Below are 11,130 nucleotides of genomic sequence, written 5' to 3' on the forward strand. Positions count from 1 at the left end.
AAAGACACTAGCCAGTGCATGTAATCCATCAGAGAAACTATCATAGTCAAGGGAATAAATAATTGATTGAGTTACAGAAAACTTGTCAATCAATTATAGACATTCTACAAAGGGGCGATGCATATTCATGTTATAAGTGTTGTTAATCTTGGAGTTCAAGTTCGGGCTTTTAGTAGAGTAGCACCAAATTAGATAATCATTCGTTGATTATCAAGAGCCTTGATTAATAACAGATGGTAGATCCTCAAGCTAGCTTGAGACAAGGGATGGGGTATTTTTCGGATAGATGATGACTTATGGGTTACATGATCTTGGGTTTTACCACTCAAGTTTGTATCCAAAAGAGCAAGTGGGAGATTGTTGGGTTTGCTCTTTTACTAAAGCCCAAATGGGTTATTAGTATGAGAAGAGCCCAAGGAACCTAGAGCCTAATGAGCTAGGGTTTCTTGGAACCCATATAAATAGTACCTCTTAAGTCATCAGCCTCCGAGGTCTTTTTTGTGAGAAAGAGGCAAGCTCAAAATCTAATCAGTGCCCACACACTTCCCCTTCCTCCTCGAGAGATAGTTTGGAAGATCTCCCACAGTCTAGCTTCAAGGAGGTTGTTCGTGCTGAGGCGCTGAGGTGAGCTGTTCGTGAAGAGGAATCCTACAAGGGAAGATTCTACACGAGACCTGCGCACCGAGAGGTAATTGTGAAACAAGGATGATTCGGTAAGCATACCAATGTACTAGGTCCTAAACCGCTTCCGCATAAATCTAAGATTTCCTACAACATCAATAGTTTTATATATCTCAACATAAATAATAATGGCTAATCAATTTTTTATCAGTAAAAAATACTACCCAACAAAGGTATTTGTCACAAACAAAATAAAGCGTACAAACGATAGGGAACATTGTGCAAGAAAGTTGCTATACAACACCTTCCACTTTTTGAAAAAATAAAAATAAAAAGAAAACACAATGCAAGAAAAATGCGCACACATCTTTTTTATGGATGATAATCACCACAAAAGGAATACGATTCTACAAAGTTGTAATTGGCTTAAAAAAACAATTCAACTTTTATGGATTTAGATAATCACGCTTGACAAAAATAAACTTATGAATTTGGGTTTTAATTTATTGGAATAAAAACCCTAATTTAAAAGTCATATATTCATAAATAAAGGAAGCAACAAAATAAATCCCAAAAATTTAATCATGTCTAATAACAAATAATTGGATTCTAAATCATATAATTAAGGCTCTGACACCAAATATAAGAAATCACAAAATAGGATTACATGAAATTAGAACACCAAAAAGTCTAGACTTACCTATTGAAGACATGATTTTTGATTTTTATCTTGCTTCTTCCTTGCTGATATTCCTATAAGATTTAAAAGACCATGATATTCCACTACAGTTCACATCACTCCCTAATCACAATTGTCGATGGGGCGAGTTGTGGAGTGACTGTTTTTTTAACTTATTGTGAATGTAGAGGGGATTTAGTCAAACTTATTAACCCTTTCCCATCATGGATATATGGGTTACGCCTATGCTGTTATCCACGTTAATCAGTGTTACAGATATCTAAGTTCAAACCAAAGGATCACTAAATTAAATGAACTTTATACTGCACTCCCTTATGAATCATGACTTAGCCCACTTTTTTAAAAATAAGAAAATAAATACAATTGATTATGTAACTCATAATAATTAGAAAAAATCTAATATTTCAAATTTAAATAATTAAAAGGCATGTTTGATGTGACGTATAAGGCCTGATAGTATAAGCTTATACTATACATTATGATATTATCAGTTGTTTGGTATGACTTTCGTATTGTATAAGCTTATGTATCATAACCCCTTAATATATCAAAATGATGTATAACTTAATCAGGCCTACAGGGATGGGATTAGACCTGATAAAGTTTTGATGTATTAGTTCCATATTTCTCTTCCCTTTCTACCCTTCTCTTACCCATTCACGTTCGACCCTCACTTATCTTCTCCTTCCGCCACCATCAGCCTTTTGCTATCACCGGAGCAGCATTGCCACCGTCGTCGCCGTTAACGTTGTCATCCTTTTCTTTTCTGCACTTTTAATTCAAAAAATAATAATTCCACCACCCCTTTCACTCCTCACAAACCCATTTCGTTTCAACCCCACAGACCCTTTTTCCTGATTCACCTCTCGATGACCTCTTCTTCTTCCTCCACATGTCTCTTACCGTGCTTTAATTTCTGGGTTTTCCAAGTCCCATCGAGAACAAGAAGCATTGTACCTCTTCTTTTAGATGAAAAGTTCCTCTATTGACCCCCAATGAATACATCTTTATTGCTGTTTTAACTGTGTGCATTCGAATTTTGCATCTTCAATTGGGTCTTCAGATACATGGAGCAGTAATCAAAAGCGAGCATTTGGACTCTGTTTTTGTTGCAAAAACGTTTATGTGTTTGTATGCGAAGTGTGAGTATTACCAAGTTGTGCTTAAACTGTTTGATGAAATGCACCAGAGAGATATTCCTTTTTATGCTAGCTAGGTTTGAATCTGTTCTCACTACATTAGAAGATGTTGTTAATAATAACCCCAGAGCAGCAGAGTTTCTTGGCATATTTTTGCAAAAGCCATAACAAAGTGTAGTCACATTGAAAGAGATTGGGAAGTTAATACATGATGGTGGAGAGGAACCTAGGAGTTTCTTAAAAGCTGGACTTGCAAGTGATGTTCTTGGAAGCATTTTGGAGGTAATAAAATCTGAGAAGGGTGATGTGGTTCTAAATGAGATTCAGAAATTTTATGTAGAATTTTTTTCTCTGTGAGATGGGTTGGGTAGAATTTTATATATGAAATTTCTTTGTCTTGGTATTATTTCTTTGACATCTTCACTGCAATTGTAGAAGGTTCAATTGAGCATAAGAATTTTAGGCTGAATTATTATGTCTGCTTGATGATGGCCTTTGCTTAATTTCTTTATAGATGTTAAAAGTTTCAATGAGCATCGAGAATGTTTTCATCTTGTTCTTTATTTACTGCACTTATGATCGAGATCCATTTTGTGCGATCAATTTTGTCAACTTACTCCATATTTTTTAAGTTGTCCTATAGTAATGTATGCATTTTTGGCGTATCCAAAAGTAGGAAGTTGTTCCATATAAACATTTACAAGAATTATATAAAATTTTTATTAAAGGGTATTTTTGTTAAAAATATTTATTTTAATCCTATCTAGTATTATACAGTGTATTACCAAATACTAGATAATATTATCTTATACAATACATTATCTTATCTAATGTCATGCCAAACACTTGATAGTATTAAAATGTAATCAGGTCTTATACAATCAAACCTTATACTATCAGGTCTTATACAATCAAACCTTATACTATCAGGTCTTTTACTATCAAGCCTTATCCTATCATGTGCACCAAACATGCCCAAAGATCAAGATATACATATAATTTAAATTTGAGAGTAAATTACAGGTGACATACGTTGTTAAGGAACAAAATATCGTTCTATTTTCTTTTTTGACTATCACTTTACTCTTATCAAAACATGTTTAAGTACCAATTGTTCATAATTTAGTTAATCATAAAAACAATTACCAAACATATTACCAGTATTATTGTTAAGATTTAGTGCGTTAAAAATATACTTATAACCAAAAAGAATAAGGATTCAAATAATTTTTTTTTTTTTTTGGTAATCTGGATTCAAATAATTAATTGTGGTAGATTATGATAGATAATCATTAATCAATTGTGGTAGTTGTCTATAAATTAATGATGTTAGTGACCAAATGCATACAACTTGGAGATACTAGATTTACGCAAGTATTTCTTCAAGACATGTCGTAAGCTAAAAGCGGAGCTCATAACCCCCAAGGGTAGCTCAGTTGGCAGCTGAACTCCCAAGGGATTGCTTGGTACAGGGATCAAACCCTGCCTCAAGTAGTTTCTTGAAAAATCTTTGGGAGCCAGAGGATAAGCCAAAAATCTTCGGTTGGGGGATTAGTCTCGTCCTTTCTCCCGTTGCGAAGCTTAGTGCACTCACTGTTACAATGAGGGGCTAGCCCAAACGGGCCGTACCCCGAGAGCATGGTGCCCGGAGAAGGTTGAATGGAGATAGGAGCTCATAATAATATGGGAAAAATATATATAAATGACTTCCTAATATAAAAGATCATTAATAAGAGCCGAACATAAGCTTTGTTTGCATTAGTGTGGTGGTACATAAAAGAATCAACATAAGTGAGCCCATGTTAGTTATGGGCTACATTTGATAGTTTACCCTAACAAAGCTACAAAAATAATACGGGCCCAAAAATGCAACCGATTTGTTATTTTATATAATTATATACATTTTAAATAATAAATATATAAAAGGAAAGGTAATTTCTTATTTTTCTTCTTAATTTATATAACAAGCCTAATTCCTAACGCATGGAAATGGAATATGAGCTAAAACATAAATACAGTGATCTAAGTAGAATTCATATAAGAATCAAGCAATATCTAAATTAGTATTGTTTCGTTTACCAGGCATAGTAGAAAGGGAGAAAATATTTTAGGATTGAACCTTTTCAAGGTAAGATTATGCATTTCACTGGGTTATATGTAGATTTGTGAAAAAATAAGCTTAAAAAGATAAATATGTTAAAGGGAAAAATATATATAATTTTAAAAGATATAACATATAAACTTATATCCTATCACTTCTTGTAACTATATATTCTGAGAAATACATAATTATAATATAAAAATTAAAAATTTTTTATTCATAAACTTGTCTAATAAAATAAAGAGAGAAAAAATAACTTTCATATTATAATTATGAACTTTGCAAAATACATAATTATAAAGTAGATAAATTTATATATTTTAAAGGGTGATACACAGCACCACTAAGATTAACCTAGTGGTGTTAGATGTGTGTAATATGTATTAGGTTGCAAGTTCAATTACTGTAATATTAAAAAAAAAAAAAAAAGGGTGATACACTAGATCGTATGTTAAAACTTAAACATGACGCTGGTTAACTATGGTTCACTAAAAGGGAAGGATGATGATCAAATTCATTTTTTATGTTTTTTTTTTAATCTTCACGATTCCCGTGCAAATAGATGTGGTCCCAGTGTTAAAATGGATTTAGAGATAAAAGATTAAAATGAATCTGGACTACAGTGTAGGCCAGATACATCTGTCATTCATTTTTGTTTCTTCTTTTTTTTGTTTCTTCTTCACATTCATTCTACAAAACATACTATAATTCAATAATATCTGAGTGACTCCAAAAACAAGGACATAACTCATAAGTATATTGTGATACATTTAGTGAGTAGTCACTATAACAACTTGAGTTGATTTCTTTTATCAAAAGAAAATGAGATAGTTCTGACGCCACTGAGACATCTGAGTTTTTTTTTTTTTAAAATAACTTAGATATCTGAGTTTTTTTTTTTAAAAAATAACTGAGATATCTGAGTTAGTTATGGAACTACAGTATAATTTAAATTAATAATTGTCATTTATTTGAAAGGAGAGATTACAGTTATTATTTTTTTTTTACTACTTGTTACTATTAAATTTTAATTGTTCATTTTCGTCAATCTAACGATTATAATTTATTAGAATTAATAATATATTAATAAATATGATCCAATAAATTATAACCATTAGATTAACGGAAATCAACGATTAAAATTTAGTAATAACAAATAATAAAAAAAAATATAGTAAGTATAACCTTTCTGTTATTTGAAATATAAAAACATAAAAACTATTGACTAAGAATGTTTTATCTCCTAACGTCATGGGGACGAATTTTTTTTTAATACATATGATATATTCAGTTGGTAACATTTTTTTATCAAATGGAGATTTTTTTTTTTTTTTTTCATTTTTATCCTTGTTATTTTTTTATCCCAAAAACTTACCACTTTTTGCAGTTCACGTAAGATTCTCTCCATGGGGACCCACAGTATAATCTTATACCTGTCAAATGATAACGTGGCAGAATCTAAGTGGCATTGTAGAAGCAAAGGTTAAGTTGCTCAAGAGAAAAAGAAGAAGAAGAAAGAAAAATAGAAAAAAAGAGAAAGTTTTGGCCTTTGATGCCAAAACTAGTGACACACCACAACACAAACACAACACTTTTGGACGTGTTACTTTCACATTTTTGCTTTGTTGCAAAACCAAACCCCACCATGTAGGAGACTGAGACTCGCTTTCGTTTTTCCCCATTTTTGATGAGTTTTCACGAGGTGGGCAACGTGGCAATCCTCTGATTCTGAAGCTTGGGTTTTTTTTTTTTTTTTTTTTTTTTTTGCGAAGCTTTGTGAATTGTTTTTGGCCATGGAAGAGGACAAGTACGCAAGGGAATTGGAGGTGGCCGTTAGGGTGGTCCACATGGCATGTGCTTTGTGTGGGAGGGTGCAGGAGAGGCTCCTAGGAACCAGCAATGATCACGTTGTGTCCAAGGATGATGATTCTCCTGTTACTGTTGCAGGTATTTGCATTGAATTTTTTTAATTTGAATCTCCCTGTGTACCTGTTATGTGTTTTCTTGAATGTGTTCATTTGGGGTTGTTGTGAATTGCATAATTGATATTGGGTTTGATTTTTGTGTTATTTGGGGTGTGGGAAAGTCTGCATTTGAATCATTATACATGAAATAGTTGCTAGGTACATTGGTGTTTTGGTTATTGGTTGCTGGAATCAAATGGGGTTGTCAAAATCTTCGTTTTGCTACTATGGTAAAGTGTGGGATGACTCAGTTTGGATCAAATTCAGTGAACTATTCTTAGTGAAACTGGAATCTTCAATAAGTAATGCAGCTTGAAGATTCATTTGGGACTGGAAAAACTTTCTTTTCGCTTTGTCAATTACTGTCACTGAAGTGTAATATGATGGAATGGTTTCGAAATGAATCCAGTGAAGTATCCTAATTGTAGATTTATCTTGTACAATTATTTTTCGGCCATAATTTGATATATTCAGTTGATCTTTGCATTATGACAGAATTTCTCCATCTATCCTTGTCCTTTGTCAATGGTGTCATCATAATGTGTCTTGTAGAATATGATTTTGGCATTTATCGTGCACCTGCTTATATGTCAAATGGGATATTCTATAAAACTAAGTAGATGGTCATGGCCATGGTAAAGAACCATAAAATATAGAATAAATTAGGGCAAAGTACATTGTTCATTGGAATTGGTATTCATTCCTTTAACTTAAAGTTCTTGTTAACCTTTCCATTAAACTTCACCTATGTCAAATCCAACTATTTCAAAAGCATAAACTATTAAGTGAAAGCTCATGAATTTTTTTATATCTAACACAACCCCTAACATGAGAGTCCTTTGGGCCTTAAGAATGGTAATGCATAGATCCATTTGTGCTCAATTTCAACTTTTATTTAAAAATATGGGGACGGCAAGATCGAACTCTTGACCATTTCATCATAGAGGCTCTGATAATATGTCAAGAACCAATTATGTTAAAAGTTTAATTTGTTAGGTGAATGCTCATGAATGGTCTAAATCTAATAAGCTGTTTCAGTAGATGAATTTTATGCAGGGACATCATTTGTTTGATATATAAATCTAGTGTGCGGTCACACATGCACACATGTTATACATCTAGGTTGGAGGTTGAAATTATGTTAATGTTGTTATACATATCTAATATAATTTTACACCTAGTCTGAATGATTCAGTTCATGCAGAATTAGATTTCCCTCATAATCACAAATGGTCAGAAATGCACATGCTGTTCGAATATTGACATAGGCATTCAGGTCTTGTAGAAAAGTTGCTGGGGTGATTACCCACTTACCCCATTGCATGGTCCACTCTTAAATTTTAATGGAGAAGAAAGAAATATTTTAGTAGGCCCATAATCATCCAGCTGGACTGGAATATTCAATATTCTTTTTTTATCCCAAATGAAGACAGAATTATTACAGTAAAATTAATCCTAGTATCTCCATATTGAAACAAACCCCTGAATCTTATGATGCAATTTTAATTGGTGGAATTGTGCAATCAGTAGTTGGCTGTATCTAGATGGTTATGATTAAATCTAAATTTCAGAGAAACATTTTCTGTTTGAAAGAAATTCAACCCAGCATTCCAAAAATTGTCACAGATAGTTGTACTGGTGCAATCAAATGTCCTAATTGCACTGTAGGCCTAGCCAATTATAAAATGTCAGGAGATTCATTTTACTGTTAGAATAATGTGTGAATCTTTTGCAAAGGAAAACCCATTAAGATGGATGTGGTTCACAATTTACTCTTTGGAGATGTTGCAAACTTGCTGTAACTTTTCCTATTTTTCATGATGTGACGTTCTTTATTCTGGCAGCACATGTCTCTTTTTCGTGCTCGGTTTCTTGTTGGTGGAAATCATATTTACATTGTGGCTAAACTTTCAATGATTTGTTTCTTTTTTAAAATCAATATAAAGTTAGTTTGATCAACATTTAGAGTTTGATATTTTACTTTGATTAAGCATATGGCTTGACTTGAACCAACTATCACAAAAGCTTAAACTATTAAGTAAAGCCAAATTAGTGGTATTATGTCTAACATGCCCTCTCATGCAAAGGCCATTTGGGTTTGAAGGGTAAACAATGCATAAGCCCACCTTATGCTGAAATTTAACTTCAATTTGTAACAATGGGGCCAACAAGGATTTCACTATAAACCATATCGAGTTTTTGATATCATATATGAACGTACTATCCCAAAAGTTTAAGCTATTAGGTGAAGGCAAATGAATGGTTTTGTATCTAACATGCTTATTGTGTGGGACTTCATTTCATAACGGTGGAGACTTTTTTATTTTTGTTATCTGGTGACAGTCCAAAGATCTAAAGCTCCAACTAACTACCCATTTTTGCTTCTACAAAGTAGAGCCAACACCACTTTTCTCCTTTTCTTTCCCTTGTACACAGTATTAGTTTTCACAATGTTGCACTCAGATCACACTAGCTTGTTTATATTCCTATAGCAGTGAAAATAATCAGTCTGACCTTGCAAATGTGGATATTTTACATTACTATTTGTAGTATGCTTCTCCTTAGTTGCATTTATATGTGCATTGCTTAAAATTTTTGTTTTTGGTGCGAATGTTCCTCAAAGTTAATTCACTGAATATTTGATTTCATATCTCTGCATGAGAAGACTTTAGTGTTCAAGCAACTATAAGTTGGTTACTATCAGAAACTTTTGGGGTTCAAAATGTGTCAATTGTTGCTGAAGAAGACATACAAACTATCTCCAAGGATGATTCAGCAGGCTTACTGGAAGATGTTGTGAATACAGTTAACGAGTCTTTAGCTTTTGCATCCAAGTATGGTCTTCAAAGTCCAGAGACAACTCTTGGCACATCAGAAGTTCTTGAGGCCATTAGCCGCTGTAACTCAACTGGAGGCCCTAGTGGAAGGTATTGGGTACTTGATCCTGTTGATGGCACATTAGGATTTGTACGTGGGGATCAGTATGCTGTTGCTCTAGCTCTGATTGAGGATGGAAAAGTTGTTCTTGGAGTTCTTGGGTGTCCTAATTACCCAGTGAAAACAGAATGGCTAAATTATCATTATCAAACAATGTCACAATCATCTTTGACAACTCCTGATGCATGTGGAAAAGGATGTGTGTTGTATGCAAGGAGAGGCAGTGGTGAGGCATGGTTACAGCCATTGATTTCTGGGGATAAGATGCTAGTTTGGCCAAATTGTGCTAGACTTATTCGGGTTTCTTCCATTGATGATCCAGCATTGGCTACTCTCTGTGAACCAGTGGAAAGGGCAAACTCGAACCATTCCTTCACAGCTGGACTTGCTCACAGTGTTGGACTAAGGTATAGTATTTATCCTTTTGTCTATCAAATAACATTTGGACCTATTTCACTCATAGAATTGGCTGATAGTACTTCCTTATAAATAGCAATACAGACCTCATTGAATATAAGTGTGGTGTTAAAAGGTTTAGAATTTAAATGCTATGACAGAAACCATTTCTAGACTAACAATAGGGTCACCACAAGTAAAAATTGTTAGTTTTATACATAATATTAGAATTAGTGAAGACGATATAAAAAAAGAGCCAGACATTTTAATTCTTGGTACTTCAATGGGAATTATAAGAAACAGAAAAAATTTCTTGGACAACTTGCATGCCTACTGACCATAGAATTGATTTCTCTTAATAATTTTTTAAAACAAACTTTGGAAAATCATAACTTAATTTGTAAATTGATTATGAGAATAAGATAATATATAGAGATTTAGGTTCAATTAATAATTGCAATTCCTAGAGAGCAATATTCAAGAGAAAGGAATCATGGACCAGACACCTTATTTTGCTTGGAAATTCTTTTAAGAGCAATATTCATTGTTTTAAGTTCCTTGTTTACAATATCTTTCAAAACTCAAGTTAAGTTTATGACACTTTTTTTCCCCTCTCTTTTGAACACCATCATTGGGATTAAACTGCTCTTCTCTTTCAAAAACTGTTACAGAAAACAGCCCTTACGTGTCCACAGCATGGTAAAATATGCAGCAATAGCTCGGGGAGATGCTGAGATATTCATGAAATTTGCAAAGTCTGGTTACAAGGAGAAAATATGGGATCATGCTGCTGGTGTTGTAATTGTTGAAGAAGCTGGTGGTGTTGTAACTGATGCTGGGGCCCACCCTCTAGACTTTTCAAAGGGAATGTACTTAGAAGGTCTTGACAGAGGCATAATTGCATGCTCTGGTGTCACATTGCATGAGAAATTAATTGATGCTGTTTATGCTAGCTGGGACTCCTCAAATTTATGATGCTTCCTTTCTCATGCAATTACATCAATGAGGCAAAATTTTGGTAGAGGCAATTCGGATCATGTCTTTTTTTCCCCTCACGTTTTGGTTCTACAAAGTTGCATGCACTTATGTAGTTAACTTTTCAGTATACTGATAGCAAATTATATTAAACTGAAGATATATTTGTATCTGTGTGTGTGGTGGTCGCAGCAGAATTTGTCCATACAGTGTGATGTGAGAACATGGGATGAAGATTAAGGATATAGAGAGAAAGTAGGGAGAAGAATTATTACCAAGAAAGAATAATTCTATATC

At 33.4% G+C, this 11,130-nt stretch overlaps 1 protein-coding gene across 2 annotated transcripts; it reads left to right on the forward strand.

The window, feature by feature from the left end:
• The first annotated feature begins 6,121 nt into the window (after positions 1–6,121).
• LOC133296824 (PAP-specific phosphatase HAL2-like) lies at positions 6,122–11,130 on the forward strand. Of its 2 annotated transcripts, XM_061495880.1 has the most exons (4): positions 6,153–6,263; positions 6,362–6,508; positions 9,191–9,869; positions 10,530–11,130. In XM_061495880.1, exons 2-4 carry the CDS (start codon positions 6,409–6,411, stop codon positions 10,831–10,833), a joined length of 1,083 nt encoding a protein of 360 aa, XP_061351864.1. In that variant the 5' UTR covers positions 6,153–6,263; positions 6,362–6,408; the 3' UTR covers positions 10,834–11,130. The 2 variants fall into 2 exon arrangements, with proteins under 2 accessions (XP_061351863.1, XP_061351864.1); XM_061495879.1 differs by having other exon boundaries at positions 6,122–6,508.

Source organism: Gastrolobium bilobum, unplaced genomic scaffold (genome assembly GCF_033153095.1).
Source record: "Gastrolobium bilobum isolate Gb01-03AN ecotype WA unplaced genomic scaffold, APGP_CSIRO_Gbil_v1 utg12692, whole genome shotgun sequence".
Classification (NCBI taxonomy): Eukaryota; Viridiplantae; Streptophyta; class Magnoliopsida; order Fabales; family Fabaceae; genus Gastrolobium; species Gastrolobium bilobum.

What these genes read in the sequence shown, in the direction of transcription:
- LOC133296824 (XM_061495879.1), top strand. Translation starts at nt 6,355, where the DNA reads ATGGAAGAGGACAAGTACGCAAGGGAATTGGAGGTGGCCGTTAGGGTG. An exon ending in TTCTCCTGTTACTGTTGCAG is followed by an intron (nt 6,509 to 9,190) that starts GTATTTGCATTG and finishes CTGCATGAGAAG; the next exon opens with ACTTTAGTGTTCAAGCAACT. An exon ending in GCTCACAGTGTTGGACTAAG is followed by an intron (nt 9,870 to 10,529) that starts GTATAGTATTTA and finishes AAACTGTTACAG; the next exon opens with AAAACAGCCCTTACGTGTCC.